This window comes from Terrapene carolina, unplaced genomic scaffold (genome assembly GCF_002925995.2).
Source record: "Terrapene carolina triunguis isolate 2854851 unplaced genomic scaffold, T_m_triunguis-2.0 Scaffold68, whole genome shotgun sequence".
NCBI lineage: Eukaryota > Metazoa > Chordata > Testudines > Emydidae > Terrapene > Terrapene triunguis.
In genome coordinates, this window is record NW_020664419.1 from 840,764 (window position 1) to 865,265 (window position 24,502).

The 24,502-nt window shown below is 45.7% G+C and overlaps 1 protein-coding gene across 3 annotated transcripts in view; it reads left to right on the forward strand.

The window, feature by feature from the left end:
- The first annotated feature begins 4,475 nt into the window (after positions 1-4,475).
- KLHDC10 (kelch domain containing 10) overlaps positions 4,476-24,502 on the forward strand; it is a 37,233-nt gene continuing 17,206 nt past the window's right edge. Inside the window, exons 1-2 of one of the 3 annotated variants that reach the window (XM_024193095.3) lie at positions 4,476-4,635; positions 23,173-23,262. In XM_024193095.3, the coding sequence (XP_024048863.2) occupies positions 4,476-4,635; positions 23,173-23,262 (250 nt within the window). Of the gene's footprint in view, positions 4,636-21,344; positions 21,390-23,172; positions 23,263-24,502 lie in introns of those variants that run through there. The other 2 variants (XM_026648581.2, XM_026648580.2) reach the window with 2 other exon arrangements.

The window sequence follows — 24,502 nt, forward strand, 5'->3', positions numbered from 1 at the left end:
CTGCACCTGCGCTACAGCGGGGAGCGAGGGTTACTGAGGGTGTGTCTACACTGCACCAGTGCTACAGCGGGGAGCGAGGGTTACCGGCACTACAGTGTCACAGCTGCAGCTGCACTGCTGTAGCGTAGACACTACGGCGATGGAAAAGGAGTTTTTCCATTGCTGTAGTATATCCACCCCTGAGAGGTGGTAGTTAGATCAATGGAAGAATTCTTCCATTAACCTAGTTGCGTATACAATTGTTTTAGGTCAACTTAATTATGCTGCACAAGGCGTGAGATGCTTCACAGCCCTGAGCAATGTAGCTAGGTCGACTTAAGTTTCAGGTGTAGACCAGGCCTTAGAGTCTCCTGTGCCTACAGGCACAGGAGGGAACCCATTTCTCCCACTGCTGTCCGTCTGGAGCAAGATGTCTGACTCCATCATAAATTGTTTCCATGACAGCAGCATCCTTCTTGATAGGTCATCCCGTGTCCACCATGCCTTCTCTTCCCTCCAGATGGGATCCAATCTAAGATGTACCTGGAGCTTTTGCCCCAGGGTAACCTGATGACAGGCCCAAACCACTGTAGCCATCTCTGTCTAATTACTGATTCCACAGTCTGCTGACTTGCTCTGCATAACACTTCCACATGAATTACACAATCTCTCTAATGAATTCCCAACATTCTAGACCCACAAAAGCATTTTGGTTCCTAAGTTCCATTGAAATCAGTCCATAGCTCTTCTTCAGGTCTGGGTTAGTCCAATAAAAGATATCACCTCACCTACCTTGTCTCTCTCATTGAAATCAATGGTACTAAGGAGCCTAAATACCTTTGTCGATTTGAGCCTTAAACCCCTACAATCTCCTGCTTCCTGGCCCTCCCCTTTTGTGGGAAGATCGCTCCCCTGACTTGTGATTAAGGGAGAAATCCCTGGATCCTCTCGACCCCAGTATTACTGATCCCAGGTGTTCAAAAATCATGACTCAGGCCCCAAAAACTCATGAGTTTTAAAAATGATAATACATATTGGATTCTTTTTATTTGCCTTCTGGTTTCTGAGCTTTTAGGCATCACATTTTCAAGCTTTTCTCTGCAATCACAAATGCTAAAAACTTAACATTTTAAAAAGAGTCTCGCATATTTGCATGTCTCCAGGAGCTGGGTGTTTAAGACAAACAGCAAATATCATGAGACTCACGACACAATCACAGGAGTTTGTGACACTTTGGAACTTCGAGGCATTCAAAATCCAAACCTGGATTCTAATTTTGCAAAACCCCAATTTCCTGAACCAAAACTAGATCCAAATGTCACTGACTTTGGGGAATTGGAATCCTGAACACACAGCCAATTTATTTATTTAGGCTTTTAAGCCCGTTTCTGTTGTCAGTGAAAGGAATTTGCAAATATCCGCTCATCAATTTTAGCCTTCCTTCATTCAAATGGTCTAGATAGAGTATCCCTGGAATACAGTGTGACCAGAGTCAACTTTGTGTGGGAGCTGAGCTCTATGCAGACAGAGATGGATAGAACTAGGGAGATTTTAAATGCCACTCAGTGAAATACATGACAAAGATCTTTCCCCAACACAAAGAAAGAATGTTGAAAACGCTCTTAAATAAATAAACCAGAGCTTGATCCATTCATTGTGATATTTTATTGCGGATGTAGCAGCATCTGTGTGTTGTTATGCTTTATGGACTTCTTAGAAGATACCGTCCCTGCCCTGAAGAGCAGACAATCTAAGGCCCAAATTTTACAACAACCTCAGAAAGGATGGACTTATTCTTATATCTTATTGCCCTTACATAAATCCATGGTATGCCCACATCTTGAATACTGCATACAGATGTGGTCTCCTCATCTCAAAAAGGATATACTGGCATTAGAAAAGGTTCAGAGAAGGGCAACTAAAATGATTAGGGGTTTGGAATGGGTCCCATATGAGGGGAGATTAAAGGGGCTAGGACTTTTCAGCTTGGAAAAGAGGAGACTAAGGGGGGATATGATAGAGATATATAAAATCATGAGTGGTGTGGAGAAAGTGAATAAGGAAAAGTTATTTACTTGTTGCCATAATATAAGGGGCCACCAAATGAAATTAATGGGCAGAAGGTTTAAAACAAATAAAAGGAAGTTCTTCTTCACACAGCGCACAGTCAACCTGTGGAACTCCTTGCCTGAGGAGGTTGTGAAGGCTAGGACTATAACAGGGTTTAAAAGAGAACTAGATAAATTCATGGAGGTTAAGTCCATTAATGGCTATTAGCCAGGATGGGTAAGGAATGGTGTCCCTAGCCTCTGTTTGTCAGAGGGTGGAGATGGATGGCAGGATAGAGATCACTTGATCATTACCTGTTAGGTTCACTCCCTCTGGGACACCTGGCATTGGTCACTGTCGGTAGACAGGATACTGGGCTGGATGGACCTTTGGTCTGACCCAGTATGGCCATTCTTATGTTCTTATGACTCCTGACACGCACATGGAACCCCTTTGACTTCAATGGGGTGTTGTGTAGGGGCATGGGTCTAGCAGCATGGAGATCCTACAGGGTCAGGGGCTATAAAGATAGATAATACAACAATGTGGGCATCAAATAGAGGCAGCTGAAGGATAGAGGTGTTGAGCGTCTATGGCAATGAGTGCTGCACAGTGAGTACTGCATTGCTAGATTATATTAGCTAGGCAGGCAAGGAAGGAGGAGAGATGCTGCCAGATGCTGATGCTTTCAAATCCCAGGAAGTTGAGAGCATTCAGTGCTTGTCAAGGGCTGTTCATTGCTAGCATCACAGCCATTACTACCCCAGGGTTTCAGTTTCTAGGAAAAGACCAGTGGTAGGATTAGAATCTTGTATCTGCCGTAACTCACTGCCCTGGGATATCATTGAGGCCAAGAAACTAGTAGGATTCAGAAAAGCATTAGACATTTATATGAATAACATCACAGTTATGTAAGAAAGGATAACAGTATATAAAGGATGTAAGCACTGAATCTTTTCGGCATAAGTCTGGAGATCTGTGGTTGGCGGCCCATACCCCGATTGGGGTGACGGGCATGAGTGAGTGAGTGAGTGAGTCAACCACTAATGAAAAGATTAGGAAGAAGCTTCCCGTATGGGCATTTGATTGCTTAAAGGTCAATTATAGGGGTTTTACACTTTCCTCTAGAGCATCTGATGCTGGCTGCTATGGGAGACAGGAGACCAGATAGAGCTGGGTGACTAATGTATTGCAGGTATTTGCAATTTTTTTCTTTTCCCTCTCCCACGAATAATTATCAGTAAATAATTTTTCCATCATTCGATCAGCTCTAATATGGCAACTACTATTAATAATTATTTTATTTTTTATTATTTGCATTGTTGTAGCCCCGGTCATGGATGAGGGCCCCATTGTGCTAGGCACTGTACAAACTCAGAACAAAAAGATTGGTCAGGCTGCTGCTATGATCAGACCTATACTATGGCCTACACAGTATGCACAGAAACAATGGTCTCAAGTTGCAGTGGGGGAGGTCTAGGTTGGATATTAGGAAACACTGTTTCACTAGGAGGGTGGTGAAGCACTGGAATGGGTTACCTAGGGAGGTGGTGGAATCTCCATCCTTAGAGCTTTTTTAAGGCCCGGCTTGACAAACCCTGGCTGAGATGATTTAGTTGGGGTTGGTCCTGCTTTGAGCAGAGGGTTGGACTAGATGACCTCCTGAGGTCTCTTCCAACCCTCATCTTCTATCTTCTATATCAGTGGTTCTCAAACTTTTGTACTGGTGACCCCTTTCGCATAGCAAGCCTCTGAGTGCGACCCCCCCCCTATAAATTAAAAACACTTTTTTATATATTTAACACCATTATAAATGCTAGAGGCAAAGCAGGGTTTGGGGTGGAGGCTGACAGCTCATGACCCTCCCTGTAATAACCTCGTGATCCCCTGAGGGGTCCTGACCCCCAGTTTGAGAACCTCTGTTCTATATGAATAATAACCACCAGTGGTATGGTGGCTTCCCTCTGCTCAACAACTGCCACAAGGCAGGAGGGGACCCCATGAACGCTGCCCTAGCAGAGGTTGGTGTGGGACATGCCCCCCTGCCTTATCACCCTAGCTCTCCTAGATAGATACCAGCCTTACAGCTGAACAGAAGGTTCTATGGTTGGTGAGCGTTCAGGAGTCGGCTGCTGATTGCTCCTGCCTGATTCCGTACTGGCGCCCGGAGGATCAGAAAGAGTCGAGCGGGGCGGTTCGAGGACCTCGGGTATCAATTGCTCACGTCTGTCTCTGCCCCTCTCTTTGGTGACGCCCCCCTCTTTCTCGTCCACCTGCCAAGAAGTCGGTCTCCTATTGGCTCTGACTATTGAAGGGCGCTGCTGATTGGCCTCTCCGTGGGAGCAAGCGAGCGAAGCCTTTCCATACTCCCCCGGCGGCGGCGGAGGCGGAGGGAGCGGGCCGGGGGCGGAGTCGGAGCCGTGGGGGGGAGCGGAGTCGGTCGGGCCATGTCGGCGGCGGAGGGCGGCTGGGACGGGAATCGGCGGCGGGGGGGCGCTGGAGGCAGCGGCTCGGGCGGAGGGTGCAGCGGGGACGGGCCCGGGGCGGCGCCGGCCGGGGGGCTCCTCAACCGCTTCGTCCAGCTGCCGGGCAGGCCCCACCTGGCAGGTGAGTCCGCTCCGGCCTCCGCCACAGCGCCTGGGGCAGCTCCACGCGCAGGGGGTAGCTTCATCCCCCCTCCCCCCCGAGCAGCTCCGAAAGGGGGAGGCCTCTAAGCGGGGGGGCGGGGCGACCCCATCTGGGGGTCCCTGATAATGGGGAGGGGGCGCCCCACTGCCATGCAACTGCCCCGCCCGGGGGGTGTCTCTACTGCCCAGAAAACGGGGTCACGCTGGGGCGCGATCGGCTTGAAAGGGGCTGGGTCTGACCGTGCTGCGCTCGTGGGTCCCTCCGTCCTTCAGCGGGCACAGGCCTCCCATCCTCTCCCCTGGGCGCTGTTGGGGTCCCGGTTTCACAGCCGGGTCCAGGGAAGTACTGAGAGGTCCAGTCACTTGCCCAGGGTCTCTCACCGAATCCTAAAAACAAACCCTAGGGACCGAGTCAAGCCCTTTAATTGCACAAGCTGTGAACAGTGTGTGTCTGATCTCCAAGGTGCTTCGCTACTGTAGTGATGGACCAAGGGAAGTACCTGGTTAGAAAACCAGACACTGAATCTGCACAGCTGGAAGTAGAATCTATAAGCCCTGACTTTAAGACTGCTCTGTCTTTGGCTACAAGATCATTCTTCCCTTGTATTTGTTGTTAATGTAATTGACACTGATTTTGATTATCTCTTTCGGATGCCAGCAACATACAATAGTAACACTGCGACAGGGTTGTGTGATCTGCAAATTTACGTGTAAAGGATGTTGCATCTACCAAAGGATGAGTAAAGCTGCTGCTAATACCTTCACACATACTACCATCTAAAAGGCCAGCTCTTGTTTTTCATAAACATTTTATTAAACTTCAAAATCAGCTGTACCAAGTTTGTCTTATAAGAAAATCACATAAATTTGGTTCCCTTTAGGAAAAGGAAGAGATAATATACTTGTTTCTTTCAGTTGAAACCAATTTTGCCTAATAATATGAAGCCACTAACTTCCATTGATTTCAGTATCAGGGGGTAGCCGTGTTAGTCTGTATCCACAAAAACAACCAGGAGTCTGGTGGCACTTTAAAGTGCCAACAGATTTATTTGGGCATAAGATTTCATGGGTAAAAAACCCCAAAAGCTTATGCCCAAATAAATCTGTTAGTCTTTAAGGTGCCACTGGACTCCTTGTTGTTTTTAGTGATTTCACTGGATGTTAGGAGCCTAAATACCTTTGTGGAGCTGGGCACAGGTCACGTCAAAAGACTTTCTCTGTTTTTAAAGGCGTTCCTTGTCTTTTAAAAACAAGACTTATTTTCTACAGTGCTATCTCTTCTTTCGAAGTGTCAGAGATCAGGTTGAGCTGACTTGGCAATGCACTCTACTTACACTCTTCTGATGGTCCCGTTGATTTCTGCTGAATTTAAGCTTTTATAGTTTTGAAAAAAACCTGAATGTGAACTGTTGGAGTGCTGTCTTCCTGAATGTGTAGAAAGACAAGCAATCATTATGGAGACGTGTAAACTATTCCTATTCATCTCAATGTAGTATTTGCTCTGAAAGTAATTGGTAACAAATGTCAAACTTTTCTTGGCTGGTCACTCTTGCAGAAACATCCAGTGATTGTGGATATGGCAGTGGTCCCCGACCTTTTTCATCTGGCGGGCGCCGGACGACGAGCCACGGAGGACCGTGGTGGCGGACGAGCATCCGCCGAAATGCCGCCGCCGAGTGGCAACGTCAATAGGCGTCACCGCTGAAATGCCGCCGACAAGCAGCGTCATCCAGAGGCGTCGCTGCCGAAATGCCGCCGATTGGATGACGCTGCTTGTTGGTGGCATTTCGGCGGATGCTCGTCCGCCGGCCAGTACGTGGGCGCACTTAGACGAGTTGGGGACCCCTGGGATATGGTTTGGGGGACAGTTGTGATAACCTACTCAGTGTGATACCTATCAAATGTTTCCATTCCCAGATCTCAAATGTTGGCTGGAATGTAACTATTTGCTTTGAGGTATTTGTCCATCCACCCAATGTCTCTACCACGACATCATTGGCCCTGCTTTAACTGCCCTGGATTTCCATTAAGTACGGTGTGATCCTTTTTTATGCAGAGATCATTGACATGAATTTATGCCAAAGAGCTCTTAGCACACTGTGGAAGGTGGCACATTTGCTAAGGCTTTGCAAACCTTTCTTCACCTTCAGTAAGCCCGGTGTTCTGTATTATTTCATACAGTGTGTGTGGTTTTTGTGTGTGTTTTTTTTGCTGGGGGCGGGAGCTAAATTTCAGAAGTCAAACTAACATAACAAAAGTGAAAGTGCCCTGGGCTATTTTCTATTCCTGGCTCTGCTGCTGACTCACTGTGACCTGTGGAAAGTCTTAACCTTTATGCCAGTGTCTGCACCTATAAAATGGGGATTCTTTTCTCTTTTGAGATCCTTTCAGGAAAAGACTGGGAGGAGGAAGATGAAAATTGTACTTCTAAAAGTAACTTGTTCAACAAGGGAAAAACTCTTTGAAGTAATAAAGTAAAAACTCTTTTTTTCTAATTCTTTTACAATAGGTTTTAGAGTCCTACTGTCTACAGTATCTGATGCCAGAGTCATGCTCGTAGGCCTGTGTTAAGAGAGCCGATATTTCAGTCCATACGGCAACTGCACAAAGCTGTACTCGTAGCTTAACAGTTAAAGCTGACTTGCAAAAGGAATCCTTTTTGCTTCTCTGACATACACCTCTACCCCGATATAACGCTGTCCTCGGGAGCCAAAAAATCTTACCGCATTATAGGTGAAACCGTGTTGTATCGAACTTGCTTTGATCCGCTGGAGTGCGCAGCCCCGCCCCGCCCCCCCCGGAGTGCTGCTTTACCGCGTTATATCCGAATGCATGTTATATCGGGTCGCGTTATATCGGGGTAGAGGTGTATAAAGAAGGCCTGAGGTCTTAAAGGTGGGGGGGGGGGGTGAGGGTTTGTATGTATGTGGTTTTTTTCTTGGAGGATTTCTTGGCTGCGGGTGGGGAGTATGAGTTCTTGCATCTTAATTGAATGTTTGGCACCTGGAGAAAAATTGTCTGTGTTAAAGATTCAAGTTTTCACTAGGCATGGAAGATTGAGATATTAACAAAGAAGAGTTTTAAATGGTCTGATGAAAATGTCTTCCCTTCCTCTGACTTACTTGGCTTTCACTTTCTTGTGATGACACTTCACTAATTCAGTAGTCAACATAGTCTTCTGTGGCAGACACGATCTGAATGTCTAATGTGTCTTAAAGAAAAGAAATGTCAAGCCTTTCAGACTCGCTGTATATGGCATAAGGAAGGAGGAAAATACTTGTTTGCAGGTCAGGTTTAACATTCACGATACAAATTCTTCCCTTTCCCTCTTTTTAGACCCTAACTTTACTCCTGCTTATTACTGTATTTACTTGGTCATTGTTTTTGTAACTAAGCATTACATGCTGGACATGCTTTATGACAGGATGCAAGCAGTAACCTGTATGATCTGAAGTTTCTTGTTTCTTTTTTGTGTCCCATATTTGGGCGTTTGCAGGTGGAATGGGATTATATAAAATTTATGGAAAGCAACTTAAAATATTCTATGCAATGTTGCATTTTTTTTAAGCAACACAAACACAAGCTTTGGGTGAAAAGTTTTCCTCTTTCATGCACTGGTATTCTGAAAAAATGCAATTCATACATAATGAGAATTCTGATCTAAATATCCTATTAGAAAGATTCCTGTGTGTGAGGCTTATGGCCAAGCTGATCAGTCAGTCAACATTGTTTTCAGAGGTTTCCTTTACTCTTAATGCTGGGATATTGTGTCCCCTATAGTCATGTAACTGTCTCACTAATCAATGATCAACTGCACAACTTAAAAATTGCCAAGGTGTCCAGCTGTGATGGAAAGTTTGGAAGATGAGAAGTTTGAGGAACAGAATGGAGAAATAAACCTGTTCACCAAATCTTGAAGTGGTGCTTCTGCAGCCTGAGCCAATTCAGTGGGGATAGACATCTTAGAAATACTATAAACAGAAGAGATGGTTACAGTTTCTTAAAGGGATGAAGTATTGAAGCAGGAAGGAGAGGAAGTTGAGTCTTAGGCCTTGTCTGCATGGGACTTTTGAACATGTTTGAATTCTCTTGAATGGGTTTTAACTAAAATAGTTTCAAACTTGGTTTGTCTGGCCACTGTTGAAAAGCTGAAACTGCCTTAAAAAGTGAAGGTGGGATCTAAAAGTCAGTATCAATTTGCCCTTTAATTGGTGGTTGGGAGGGCTAAAACTTTGGTTTTGTCCTCTGTAGGAGTCCTACTCCAAAGACCTTGCTGATGTCCTCCAGCAACAAAGAAGGAAGTTGGAAATTCCACATTTTGAAAATGTGGGTGGGGAAAAGAGTATTGAGGGCATGTTCATGCAATGTAAAGAAGCAGTAAAGAGCACAAACAATTTTTACTTTACAATTCCTTTTCGAGAGGATACTACAGCTGGAAGACTAGGTTGAGCATGGATTCAAGTTGAGAAGGGAGATGGTGGAATTGCCATCCTTGGAGCTATTTGAGGCAAGCCCCAGACAACTGTCTGTCATGCTCTAGGAATAATTAAATCCTGCTATGCTGAAGGCGGATTGATCTAAATGATCTCTTAGATGCTCATTCCAACCCAGATGAATCTGAGACTTGCTGGTAAAGTATAAAGGATTCATAGTTGTACTTGGAAACAGTTTATCCATAGGAAACCGTAGACTGACATGACATAGTTGGGGATCCATATTCGAATTATCTTAAAATATATTTGGACATTGGTCCCTCACAAGAAAGCCTTCAGATGTTTCAGATATAGCTTAACTCTCCAGTTAAATGTCCATATTCCTCATCAGTATCCAGTTGTTTGTTGGTACAACTTCAGGCAAATGGGAATGAAGTGGAATGTGAATACTGAAAACATTTGCATCATGTGACACTTACTAGGCCTGAAAGTGAGGGTTTAATGCTCTTTATCAGTGTGTGCTGTCTTTAGTTGGGAGTCCAGCAGCCTCTTTTTGAATTCTTGTGATCTCACTTTTGGCAGTCTTCCCATTCCAGGCTGGCAAAGTGTGAAACTTACTTTTTATTTCCCTGACCGCTCTAAATGCTTCGACTGGAATAAATCCCGGATGTTGATCCATTTCAGCTCAAATGCACGAGACTCTTGTATTCCATCAAAGTGAGGAAACATTTGTAGCTTTGTTTAAAGCAACTAAAACTGATTAGAAATTTCACTAGCTTATACAATACTGTGAGCCTGAATCTGGGTTGCTTCTCTTACAGCTTTTGAGTGGCTGCCCTCCCATGCTTCTAGTTCATCATGGAGTTGCTCTAAGAAACTCTCCATTTCCTGATAGTTCAGTCTCTGGATATACCAATCTTTTACCTTTGGGGCAAGTTATCAAACAGTCCATCATCTAATAGTGGAGGAGTCAGCTAGACCTGGTCTAACTGAAGATCATAGTGCAGCACTTCAGTTTTATGTTAGTTGGAACAAGTATGATGGCACCTTGGGTCCATTTATGCTAGTGTCTTTGTCACAAGCAGGCAACGCATGTGGTAGAAATCAGCCTAGAGCTGTCTGTGTGTTGTGACTGCAGATAGCAATCACTGGGATACGATTGCATAAAGTGGTGCAGTATTGTTTTTCTGACCTAAGTACACCTCTACTTCGATATAACGCTGTCCTCGGGAGCCAAAAAATCTTACCGTGTTATAGGTGAAACCGCGTTATATCGAACTTGCTTTGATCCACTGGAATGCGCAGCCCTGCCCCCCCGGAGCACCGCTTTACCGCGTTATATCCGAATTCGTGTTATATGGGGTCGTGTTATATCGGGGTAGAGGTGCATTGCTCAGTTTCAACAAGCCATTTACAATGCTTGGTGGGACAGATTATAGTGGTTTGAACAGCTCGTCTGGAAAATAGTGTGTTTCACCAGTAATAAACGGTTCAGATGCCTTTCGTGAACTTAGTTAAACTGCCATGGTCATAATCCTCGATTGCCTTTTTACGTGTCCGAAGAGGTTTTGTTATCTACCTATAATGAATTCATAAGCATTTGCAAGTCCCATACTGCACCCCAGCACTGTTTTGTGCTAACTTTCTAAGGGTATGTCTACACTACGAGGGTAATTCGATTTTACTTAAATCGAATATGTGGAATCGATATTGCAAAGTCGAACGTGTGTGTCCACACTAAGGACACACTAAGGACAGTAATTCGACTTTGTGAGTCCACACTAACGGGCGAGCGTCGATATTGGAAGCGGTGCACTGTGGGCAGCTATCCCACAGTTCCCGCAGTCCCCGCTGCCCATCGGAATTCTGGGTCGAGCCGCCAATGCCTTCTGGGTAAAAAAAATTTGTCGTCATCCGTCCGTCACTAACGCCCTCCCTCCCTCCATGAAAGCGCCGGCGGGAAATCAGTTCGCGCACTTTTCTGGTCAGTGACAGCGCGGACGCCACAGCACTGCGATCATGGATCACGCTGCGACCATCGCTGCACTTGTGGCCGTTCTCAACACCTCGCAGCTTATCATACACCTTTCCCTGAGGCAGATGAAGAGTAATCAGGCGAGGAGGCTACGACACCGCCGTGATGGCCTGAAGTCGGAGAGTAGCACAGAGCTGTCAGAAACCACGAGCCCCAGCGCCCAGGACATCACGGTGGCAATGGGTCATGTGGATATCGTGGAACGGCGATTCTGGGCCCGGGAAACAAGCACGGACTGGTGGGACCGTATAGTGCTTCAGGTCTGGGATGAATCCCAGTGGCTGCGAAACTTTCGCATGCGGAAGGGGACTTTCCTCGAACTTTGTGAATTGCTGTCCCCTGCCCTGAAGCGCCAGAATACCAGGATGAGAGCAGCCCTCACAGTTGAGAAGCGAGTGGCCATAGCCCTCTGGAAGCTTGCAACGCCGGACAGCTACCGGTCAGTCGCGAACCACTTTGGTGTGGGCAAATCTACCGTGGGGGTTGTTGTCATGCAAGTAGCCAAGGCGATCGTGAAGGTACTGCTCCCAAAGGTAGTGACCCTGGGAAACGCGCAGGTCATCATAGATGGCTTTGCCGCGATGGGATTCCCAAACTGCGGTGGGGCTATCGATGGGACTCACATCCCTATCCTGGGACCGGACCACCAGGCCAGCCAGTACATCAACCGAAAGGGCTACTTTTCAATGGTGCTGCAAGCACTGGTGGACCATCGGGGACGGTTTACAAACATCTACGTCGGATGGCCGGGCAAGGTTCATGACGCTCGCGTGTTCAGGAACTCTGGTCTGTTTAGACGGCTGCAGGAAGGTATTTACTTCCCGGACCACAAGATAACTGTTGGGGATGTGGAGATGCCTACAGTGATCCTCGGGGACCCAGCCTACCCGCTAATGCCCTGGCTCATGAAGCCCTATACTGGCGCCCTGGACACAGAAAAAGAACTGTTCAACTACCGTCTCAGCAAGTGCAGAATGGTGGTGGAGTGTGCTTTTGGCCGTCTCAAAGGGAGATGGAGAAGCTTACTCACTCGCTGTGATCTCAGTGAAACCAATATCCCCATCGTTATTGCAGCTTGCTGTGTGCTCCACAATCTGTGTGAGAGCAAGGGGGAGACCTTTATGGCGGGGTGGGAGCTAGAGGCAAATAGCCTGGCTGCTGATTACGTCCAGCCAGACAGCCGGGCCATTAGAAGATCCCAGCGGGACGCCCTGTGCATCCGGGAGGCTTTGAAAGCTAGGTTCCTGAGTGAGCAGGGCAACCAGTGACTTTTCAGTTTGTGGACAGAAAAGCTGAACCTGCCCCCGTTTCTTTACCCAGTTCATTTTCACTATCCTCTCCAGTTACATACCCCCTTCACCCCCTTCCCCTTCCCAAAAAATAAAATCATTTAGATTTTGTTAATGAACACCGTTGTCTGTATTGCTGTTTTCGCGGGAATATTTTAAACCTGGGACGCAGACTGTGGCGGGGGGCGGGTTTAGGGTTGTGATGCAAATGATGCTTCTAAACTCCCGGAATGACAGGCTCCGCACTGGTGGACTGGTTATTTCAATGGAGCCTGCCAGCACTCCTGGGGGGGACTGTGTGTATGTGTCGGCTATGTGACTTTCTGGCAGGGGGGGTAGGGTTACATATCCCCTGCTGCGTGGATCTGTGATCCATGATAAGGACCGCTGCATAAGATCTGTAACTGCCCTCCCCCGCCACAAAGTCACAGAGCAACCCCCCCCCCCAGAACATGAAAAACACCTCCCAGACTGACCAGGGTAACCAGTGACTGCACTGTGTATGTGTCCTGATGCTGGACCTGACACCGCCTCTGTACCCTGCTAAAGGTCACTGTCCTGTCCAATTACCAAGCCCCTTCCCCCCCTCCAGACAGACTCTCCCTCAAAAGAACCTGACTGAAACAGTAATGAACAGAAACATATTTTTTCTTAACAACCAGACAGGAAACTGGGGGGTGAAAGTCGGACGGGGGCTTGGGTGAGGCGGGCAGGAAAGGACTTTTCAAATTTTGGGGAATGACAGCCTTCTGGTGCTTGAGCAGTCTGCAGGGGTGGAGTGAGAGTTTTCACGGACTCTGCCACCCCTCCTTCTTTGGACTTTGGGAGAGGGGGGGTATGGGACTTGGTGGCGGGGGACTGCGGTTCCTGATAGACTGCAGCGGGGCTCTGTCCTCCTGCCTCCGTTCCTGCAGAACATCAACAAGGCGCCGGAGCGTGTCCGTTTGCTCCCTCAGAAGTCCAAGCAGCGTTTGAGTCGCCTGCTGGTCTTCCTGCCCGCCACCTCTCCTCACGTTCCATGTGTGTCCGGTGCATTTGTGACAAATTCTCCCTCCACTGGTTCTGCTGTGCTGCCTGGGCTCAGGAGCAGCCCATTAGTTCTGAGAACATGTCCTCTCGCGTCTTCTTCTTTCTCCACCTAATGTGCGCTAGCCTCTGGGAGTGTGATGCCAAGCTGGGTTGGGAGACAGTTGCAGATGTGGCTGTGGGAATGAGGAAAAGGCAGTGAATTCCTCCGAAAGAAAAATGTGGTTGTGAATCAAGAACATAGTTTTTCTCTGTGAACAAGACCATGAACCACACCTATCACATGCGCACTCAGGACAAGGTCGAATTTTCGAACCTCGCCTTCAGTGCCTGGGCTTTTGCACTGCCGATCTGGGAAGCGGGGCAGGACACGGTACTCTCTGTAGCAGGCAAACATGGTAAGCCGTAGACTTGTGGCTGCTTAGAACTGTAGGAGTACCACTGGCCTCCTTTCACATTGAAAGCACTGCCAGTCTGTGCTGCCAGCAATCGGCCAAGCAGGAACTCTGGCCCTGTCCCACCCCCTCGCGGATGAGCCAGGGAAAGATCCCTGTATGCTGCCCCTCTCCCGCCCCCACCGCGTGGCTGTAAACCAGCGGTCACAGTTCTGTAAAGGAACTTGTTGCAAGCAGTCCCAATACTAACAGTCCCCTACCTAATTCAAAGCAGGTCATCATGAGCGACATAACTCTCATGAGGATCCCGGACACCGAGATCCAACGGATGCTTCGAGAAAGCCTGCAGAGACCGGGGCCCTATGCCGCCATGCTATGCAAGGCAATGATACCGGAGTACCTGCTTGTCTCCTGGCGCGGGAACGTCTCCTACTTCGGAGGACCAAGTAAAGCCGCTCTCCCCAGGAACCTGATGAACAGGCTATCCCATTACCTGCAGCAGAGCTTTGTGGAGATGTCCGTGGAGGACTACTGCTCTATCCCCGGACATATAGACAGGATTCTAATATAGCTGCAGTAGCAGGCACTAAAGAGTGGAGCAGCTTGGGCAGCACAATCATGCACAACCGGACACTGTTTGATTTTTTTTAAATAGTTGTTACTGATTACTTAAGCGCCCAGGGGGAAGAAATCATGATTCACAGATTGTTCTTAGTATTAATATTCAAGTTTTGTAAAAAATAAAGGTTAATATGTTTAAAGCACTTACCGCTTGATCCTTCGCCTGAATCTGTGTCCAGGTTACATGCTGGGGAGGGTTGGTAGGGGATCTCTGTAAGGGTGATGTAGAGCTCCTGGCTGTCGGGGAAATCAGCTTGGTAAGCGCTGTCGACTGCCTCGTCCTCCTCATCTCCTTCTTCATCTTCCCCGTCCGCTGTCATGTCCGACGAGGAACCGGCCGCGGACATGATCCCATCCTCGGAGTCCACGGTCAGTGGTGGGGTAGTGGTGGCGGCCGCAGCAAGGATGGAATGCAGTGCCTCGTAGAAACGGGATGTGTGGGGCTGGGATCCGGAGCGTCCGTTTGCCTCTTTGGTCTTCTGGTAGCCTTGTCTCAGCTCCTTGATTTTCACGCGGCACTGCGTTGCATCCCGGCTGTAGCCTCTCTCTGCCATGGCTTTGGAGATCTTCTCGTAGATCTTAGCATTCCTTCTTTTGGAGCGCAGCTCTGAAAGCACGGACTCATCGCCCCACACTGCGATGAGATCCAAGACTTCCCGATCCGTCCATGCTGGGGCCCTCTTTCTATTGGATTGCACGGCCATCTCTGCTGGAGAGCTCTGCATAGTTGCCACTGCTGCTGAGCTCCCCTCGATGTCCAAAGAGGAACTGAGATTCAAACTGCCCAGACAGGAAAATGAAAATGAATTCAAATTTTCCCGGGGGTGTGGCTGGTCAGAGCATCCGAGCTCTGACTGCTGTCCAGAGCGTCAACAGAGTGGTGCACTGTGGGATAGCTCCCGGAGCTATTAGCGTCGATTTCCATCCACACCTAGCCTAATTCGATATGGCCATGTCGAATTTAGCGCTACTCCTCTCGTTGGGGAGGATTACAGAAATCGATTTAAAGAGAGCTTTATGTCGAACTAAATGGCTTCCTGGTGTGGACGGGTGCAGGGTTAATTCGATATAACGGCGCTAAAGTCGACATAAAAGCCTAGTGTAGACCAGGCCTAAGAGTCGTGATATTTAGAGCACCCACTTTTGCCTGCTCAAGCCTTTCAGCCTTGAAAAGTTAATTGAAAAGAAGCATGTTGCACGTGTACAACATGCCTTTCAAATGCTTACCTTGTTCCGATATAATGAAGCCATAGCTTGTCCTCGAGAGTTAAAGACAATGACAGCTTACGTTGGATGCACTCTTAGGGCTTGTCTTCACTGCAAAGTTAACTTTAGTGTTGCCTCAAACTACAGTCCTGTCGAGACACGCACGCACACACACACACACACACGCCCTTAACTCAGGCCTGGTGTTGCTTTTAACTTGATTTGGCTGGCCCGAGAGGGAGGATAGGCTAAAATATCAGTGAGCACAACTTGTCGGCTGATAACATGACCACTCTGTAGTGTAGATGCAGGCTAGTGCCGCTCATCCTCCAGCGCCTTCCCACGCTTTCCCCCTTGTGCTCATAAAAGACAGACCAGTTCGCTCACGATTTGCGGAGAGAGAATTCATTGAGTAGTAACGTTTATTGCAACACACACAGCCCCGGGATGTGCCCCCAGAAGTCTTAGTGTTGCACACGAACGAGTGCAGCGCTGGTGGAGATGCAGCAACTTGAGTGCTGTAGCAACCAGTGTGGTTGCTCTGACTCAAGCTAGATAAGCTCAAGAGGAGTAACTGGAGTGTAGATAACTTGAGTTAACTGCAGTGAGTGAAGACGTGCCCTACGAGGGAGTCGGTCGCATGTGTAGAGAGAATTCTTGTGGCCAAACTTGACGCAACTTAATGGGGAAGATGTTTTTCAAATGTGCAAATGGCAGCTTGAAACCTAAGTGCTATTGACTTTGAAAATCTCCCTCTATCTTTCTGGGACTGTAACTACGGTGATCAGATAGCAAGTCTGAAAAATGGGGACACTTTTTTTTTTTCCGGGCGGGGGCAGTATAGATACCTATATAAGACAAAGCCCCTATGTCATAACTATAAAGGGAAGGGTAACAGCCCTCCTGTGTACAATACTATAAAATCCCTCCTGGCCAGAGACTCCAAAATCCTTTTACCTGTAAAGGGTTAAGAAGCTCAGGTAACCTGGCTGACACCTGACCCAAAGGACCAATAAGGGGACAAGATACTTTCAAATCTTGGTGGGGGGAAGGCTTTTGTTTGTGCTCTTCGTTTTGGGAGAGTTCGCTCTTGGGACTAAGAGGGACCAGACATCAATCCAGGCTCTCCAAATCTTTCTGAACAAGTCTCTCATATTTCAAACTTGTAAGTACAGCCAGGCAAGGCGTGGTAGTTTTATCTTTGTTTTCTCAACTTGTAAATGTACCTTTTACTAGGGTGTTTACCTCTGTTTGTTGTAACTTTGAACCTAAGGCTAGAGGGGGGTCCTCTGGGCTCTTTAAGTTTGATTACCCTGTAATGTTATTTTCCATCCTGATTTTACAGAGATGATTTTTACCTTTTTCTTTAATTAAAAGCCTTCTTTTTAAGAACCTGATTGATTTCCCCTGTTTTTTAGATCCAAGGGGGTTGGATCTTGATCCACCAGGAGTTGGTGGGAGAGAGGAGGGGGGATGGTTAATTTCTCCTTGTTTTAAGATCCAAGGGGTTTGGATCTGTATTCACCAGGGAATTGGTGAAGAGTCTCTCAAGGCTACCCAGGGAAGGGAATTAGCACATTGGGAGTGGTGGCAGCGGACCAGATCTAAGCTGGTAGTTAAGCTTAGAAGTTTTCATGCAGGCTCCCACATCTGTACCCTAAAGTTCAGAGTGGGGAAGGAGCCTTGACACCCTAATATTGGGATGTCTGCTCAGCCTAACCATAACAGGTAGACCTCACTGGCTGCTACTGACTCTTATCTCGCCCCTATTCTTTTCTTTTTACATACTGTAGCTTCTTTCAAAGGCCTAATGAACAAATTGTCAAGTGAATTGTCTGAAACCTACTGTCTATGCACTAGATCAAAGCAAACCACAAGCATTTTGTGTCACGTACACACAGATCTGGATAAACTCAGTGGATTGTAGGGAGAGGATGTCGAAACTTGAGAACTAGAATTCCAATTTCGGGAACTGCTGCTGTACCACAATCCTTTCTAGGCCAGTAACTGAGTATCAAACTAGAGAAGGTGAGTGAGGTAAAATTCTAAAATGCACACGGGAGGGGTTGGAAACGAAACTGATGTGATTTGTTTGCAGGGGAAACGTCTTTGTTTAAGCCTGTGAAAATAAAACAGAACAAAAAGCATCTAAACCCTCCGCTTTTGCTTCCACGTTCAGAGGAAAACTGCCCCCACTTCGATCACCCCTCTGGTAAGAGTGCTCACACAACAAGCCCTTTTTACTATGGCGTGGCAGTTATTTTTTTAAGCAGGTCTTCTTAAAATGCATTTAGCACTTCTGAGCCTAGAGCTGCAGGTAGCCATCTTGCTGAAAGGAATGTCACCTGTGACTGGCATTCTGAGGGCCCTATGAAAGAGACACTAAACCAGTCTCCATCCTGCTTCACCAGTCGGTTCTGACTGCTGAAACCATCGTTACTCGTTGTTCAAGCGAGTTTAAAAACGGATTTAGCCTCGCCTGCCTGCCTGCAGCTCTAGGCTCAGAAAGAACTGTATTGAAAAGCCTTGAAATGGGTTTTATTTGCCGTGACGAGGAGTTCTTACCATGTGAACAGAATGAGTGCAGCTTTCCTTTAAAATTGGACTCCTGTGGAAGTTCCATTTGCGTGTCTGTTCTACTTCCTATTCCAGTAAAACCTGATCATTTAGAGCAATAATATGGCTGCCTTTGCATCGCTTTTAGGCCTATTTTTTATTCCTATTCTGGGATTAAACTCCACCACACTGCATTAGAGTTTGCTTGTTGACTAATTTCTAATCCACAGGACTCTTGATCGGGAGTATTTTTCATTCTCTGTTTACAGGGCTGGTAAATTGCCCAGACACCTGATAGCTACAGGGCAGTAAGATGTAAGTAGAATGTCCATCCGTGAAGCTTGGGTAATAACCTGCCAAGAAGCTCATCCCTCTGGCTGCTGGGAAGACAGTGTGTGTTGAGACTCCTATCAAGGTGCTGTCCCCTGGACCCTGCTCAGGGTCTCCATCTTCTCTATCTGGCTGCAGCTAGTTGCTGGCTGGGGATGAAGAAGTCACATTTCTGGATTGGACAGAGCTTGCCAGAAAGAGCTTTATTCCTTTCCCACATCGTGCCTCTTTGGGGAGAAGGGGGTGTATCCAGCCACTTGCACCTCGGCTCTTCCCAACAAGGGGATGAAACGGATGGGATTCTTATCAGTTTCACTTCTGTCCACAGGGTTCTGAATAGCAGCCGTGAAACTGACCAGGTTCTTGTCTGCTTCCTGCTGCTTCTTGGGACAGCCGTAGCACAGTAGCAATCTCGAGTTCTCTCTCCACAGATTTAGGAAGAAAGCACTGCATCAGTTCCCTCTGTGACGATAACTACCCAGGCACTAGGTTTAGTAATTCCGTTTAAGAACAACAAAACTTAAATTCTGCCGAAATTGATGGTTTAGGCCCCTTTCACTCACTAGGAAAAGTTTAATTTGATGAGTTGATTAATTATTGTTGTGTTTCAGTTAAGCTCTGCTTTAACAACTCAGCCCTGATAAAGGGACACTGACTGGATTTCAGGCACTTGGTCTCAAAAACTAGATTAAAGTGGCCTCTCTTTTGAAAATGAAAATCCTAATGGAAGAGTTAAGGGATACTAGGCAAACACTATATAGTACCTCTTCCTAAATAGGGGAGAGATTGTTAGCTTATGTGGCAGTTACTACTTTATTGTATAAGTCTGGCCAGTGGCAGGATGCCAGCGTTTCTTTTCCTTAGATAAAAAAGATGGAAGGCAAATTCCTTTGTCCACTAAACTTGTCTTGTTGCTCTGCCTGAAGTCCCTCTTACCGTACATTTTTGCTGCTTGTATTCAGTGGCTGAGTTGCTTTCTTTGTGCCTTGCAGTTCAATTATATATGAGAAAAATTTATATAGAGCGGTTGAAATATGGGTGGGAAAAAATCCAGTTGACTTTAGACTGCAGTCACGTCATGGAAAAGTGACTTGACTAGTCCTATCTTAGAACCCTGTTGAGGTATGGCCATGTGGCAGGGTTTCAATGTCACGCTGTTTGCCTGGGTTCTTCTCCTCTGAAAGTTCCTGCTGCCTTGCTTGGTTTTATGTCAACCAAATTAGCTTTGGAGCCTTAAAACTGGGAAAGCAGAACTGACAATCTGCTCTCCTGTGCAGAACTTTGTACTTTGAAGCCATTTTGTGTAAATGATTCTCCCCCCCCCTCCTCCCCCAAGTGCATAACATTTCAATCACTTCCTATTCTGATATTCATTGCATTGAAACTAGCAACATGCTTCATATACTCCTTGCATAATGCAGGTGACGGGGTACAAATCAGTAACTTTATATCCGACGTCTCGTACTGGAGTTTTCCCCTCTCTCATACTCAGGTGCAAATTGATCTAAGGCTTAGCAGAAATGGTGTTTATCAGAGGGGTATGAGTCAGTTTATAACCCATTGTATCGTAATATCATACCATCTTTTCCCAGACTTCTGAGAGTAGAAAGGGCCAGTACAGTATGAAGGATTGGTTGCCTAAGGAGCCCAGGCGGGGAACATTCTTCTCTCCGAAGCCTTTGGCTTCTCATATATACTTGAAGCATACTTCTAAGCAAAGTAAGAGGAGCTCCAGGTTCCCCAAGCGTTACCTGTTTGCATAGAGTGGAAATCCTCTACTTTAGCTTCCAGACTACTGCTCTAAGGGGATTTGCTAAAAGGCGCAAAGGAGATGGTGAAGTGGCTCTAGTCTAAGATTCAATTATTGTCAGCTGGTGGGGTGGTGGTGATATTACTAGAGTACCCAGAGGAACCAGTCTGAATTGAGATCCCTATTGCAGTGGACTCCATCAATGTAGTAAAAGGCAGTGCTCTGGCCTAAAGAGCTTTCTAACTCCTTCAAAAGACAAAGCAAACAGGTAGATACTGTCCACAATGGAGAGGGCGTGGGTGAGGGATAATAGGAATGGGAACGCATTGGTACCCAGATTAGCAATGTGTACCACGGATAGGTGTCAGGGTGTTTTAAAGATGCAAATGAAAAGTTGAATGAGTAGCTGTATAGTCTGAAATTGAACTGGCAAGAACCTATTTGGATGGTAATGTTGCCTTCTGATGTCTTTTCCTGTTTATCTTGGCAAATAAATCACTCTCTGTTTTTAATCTCTTTATGAGAGTGAGATCTTGGAATGACTCATACAGATACACCTCTACCTCGATAGAACGCTGTCCTCAGGAGCCAAAAAATCTTACCGCGTTATAGGTGAAACCGCGTTATATCGAACTTGCTTTGATCCGCCGGAGCGCGCAGCCCCGCCCCCCTGGAGCGCTGCTTTGCCGCGTTATATCCGAATTCGTGTTATATCAGGTCGCGTTATATCGGGGTAGAGGTGTATGTGGATTCAATCCTGCTGTTGCTTATTTATGCAGAATTCCCATTAACTCCATTGGGTTCTGCGTATGCCTAACCAAGGATGGAATTTGGACTCCAATCTATTTGTATCTAAGCACTCCCTTGACTTCCTGGTTGATCTGTAGTTAATATGGAGCTTTATTATGGGTTTTATCTTACTAAGTTTAAAGGTGACCTGCAAAGAATGTTTGCTTTTTTTCGTGATTGCTTTATGATATTCAAAAGTTTGAGATTTTTAAAATTTTTCTTTTCTGCTTGTCTTTTACATACAAATACAGGTGGTTTATCTTCTTATTTTCCCTGGAAGACTCTATGGACAAATGGAGAGATGGTAGGATTATGATATCAAAAATACCAAAGAAGTAAAAGGGGAAGTGATATTTATTCAAGCTCTAAAATCAGTTTAATTCAATGCCTGACAAGCAGTTGAAAGACAAGTTTTTTTTGTTGAAAAGATTCCATGCCCTGGACCTTCCAGTTGAGGGCTGAGAACTCCCATTCCAGTTCTTTGTCCTCTAAAGAAACCTCCAGCAAAAAAGTGAACAAGGAAGAGAAGATGCTTCTGACATTAAACAAATGAATCAAACTCCTGTTAGACTGTATTCATTATAAGCAAACCAAAAAGGATCGGTTTCAGTTTTTCCCTTTGCAGATCACCTTTAAAGCATCAGATAATCTTAATTAAATAAATTAATGTAGATTTGAGGCCAATAGCCTTTTGGTTACTGACTTAACACATGTATCAGGTGACTCTTGTTTGTGCACTAACATTTGGTATAGTTTCTTCATTGGCTAATAACATTATATTGAACAAGGACAGCAGTATTGTACATGAGGCCAGTCCTGGTAGGGAATTGTCTTTCATGTTAATGATGGCCAAAATGCATCCTGTATGCAATTTTTAACTTACCACTGTCTCATGCAAACCTCTTACTTTATTCAACACACATGCTGGTGTATGTTACTCAGCTCTGCAAAGCATTTCAGTTACTGTAAATGCTTTCTTTGCAGTTCCAGAAGCATGAAACCTTGTCAGCAATGCAGAGTAAAATGTTAATAGTGGGGGGAATTGAAAAAGGAAGTTGGTCACATTTGTTCTATTTTACTCAAGTTTGGGTCTCAATACCTGGAAGAGATCTGACAGATGGATAAAATGGGAGCCATGTCTGTATCAACAGAATTTGAATGAATTTGGCTTGATGTTTATTTGGTAATATTTGGTTTTGATGTTTATTTGGTAATTGATAATAAGCGTGGATCAAACCCACTTTTTCTTTGAGCCATTCTGACCCCAGTGCTGAGATCACGTCGCTAAACCTATATGTACACTAAACCAAACTTAACCAGTTGACCTGGATGAGCGTCACATGTTAATCCTGTTGGCACTGTAACATAGGGCGTGTTAAAAATACATACCTGCATCAAACCATTCCAATGATTTGCTGTAGGGATACAAATGGATCTTTTAACAAACTGTCACATCTTGTTTAATTTCCATAATGCTGCCAAATTCATGAACACATTGGAAAGACAATTGGGGCTGGTGAACTTGAGATGTATTCCAATAACTGTAGTCCATTTCTGGTGATTTCTCCCTGTGGGGAAGAGATTGATTAATGCAGATAACTGAAAAACATGATTCAGAATAGTATCATAGGGATCTCTCTCATCAGTGTAATGCACACTTTAAAATACACGTGCCACAGATGGAGCTAGTGACAAGATTTTTTTTACCAATTCATTGGGTTTTATCCCCCACTTGCTGCTCATTGGCTTTGTGAGCGATGACTGCTATGAAAAGCAGTTTGATTCCTAGAAACCGCATAAAACAGCTGATGAGTTTTAGCCACAAGGTGGCAGCACTCCACTACTGATTACTGAATTTGATCAGAACAAGTGTACACAATAGTTGTACCTTAATCTGTCAGACTGGGAACCAGTTTAAGCACATCTGCTTCTTTTGGGTGTTAAAACCTGTTAACCTTTCTGGACTGATAGTTTGCACCATCTTTAGTGATAATGCTTTTTATATTTTTCTTGATGCTTAACTTGCTGCTGCTACTATTATTGCTGTGTGTATGTATCTGACTCATTGCTGGTAATTGTGGTAACAGGCTCTAAGAAGAAAATACGATTGGTCCTAATTAGACGCTTCCCTCGGTCTCGTCCCATCCTAAAGGTCCGTAAGAGGTCTTTCAGAGCAGGTGGGTGGCGCTGATCACAGATCACTGTGTGGGTGATGGGAACCTCTTCTAAATTCTGCGCTTTCCAAATGCTGCTTAAGGAGTGCTTGTGGTTTTGGTGTGTATAAGCACAGGTGTTTTAAGGTGTGCTTGTCCATATCTGTATGTTGCTTGTTGATCTGACTTTCTAAAATGGGGAATTTTGTGGATTGCAACTTCAAAACAAGAGCACTTTTATACTCTTGCCAAATTACCTTGTATGTGACATCTATCCTGTGTAGAAAACTGATCATTGAAACACACTAGGTGCAGGTCTCATGATGACTGGTACATGTGCCTTAGGACCCCTGCTTCATTCAGCAAATGGGCAGTTATTCAGTGTTTCTCTTTACTCTCCATATTCAGTATCAGGCCCCCGGTCTCATTTACTGTACACCATCCAAAACCTGCACTGAATACAAAATTAGTCATTTCCTCTTGGGCATTTCTGTGGTGGTCTCCCCATAGTATTTGTGTTTCAACTTCATTAGTGCTTATATCTTCATGATGCTCTTGTGAGATTACATGGTGGCATTCCCATTTTGCATGTGGGAAACTGAGAGATTAAGGCCAAAATTGCAAAATTTCCTAGAAGTTGCTAGAAAAGTTCAGTCCACAGATGGAGCATCTTCAGTAAAGAATGTTTGGCGAATTTAGCTGCTAAACTCTGACTCTCTGAGCATGTGTGAACTGAAGTTTTTTCAGTTTAACTTGGTCAGATTTGGGCAAATTCTCACAGGCACGGAAAAAGGCACATGCTTGACCCCAGGGCGACCCTCCTGCCAAACGTCATCTCCCTATGCCAAAAGCATGGAGGCGCTACAGCTTCTCAGCGATGGCTGGAAGATTTTTTTTTTTAAAGGATCAAACACTTCCCCTACTCTCTTTCTTGGAAACAGCTGAACTGTTCTAGCTGAAACTTACATATAGAAAAGCCCAGAGGCAAACACCTAGCGTGGGAAATTTCAACTTGAATGGCTAAAATTATCAGACCCTGGTTTTGGTTATTTATAAAGGAAAGTGTCAGGCAATCTGAGCTATAGGTGATGCTATCTTCACTGCCTATACTAGTGTCAGCACGCTGGGACTTCGCTCTTATATGGGTGTGGTTCTTGTATGTTCAGCTCCAGAACATCTGACTGCTGGAATAAACTGGTCCACTGAGTTAGAAATGCAATTAAAAGTCTTTTCCCTGAGTAACAGCCCTTTGCTTATCCAGAAT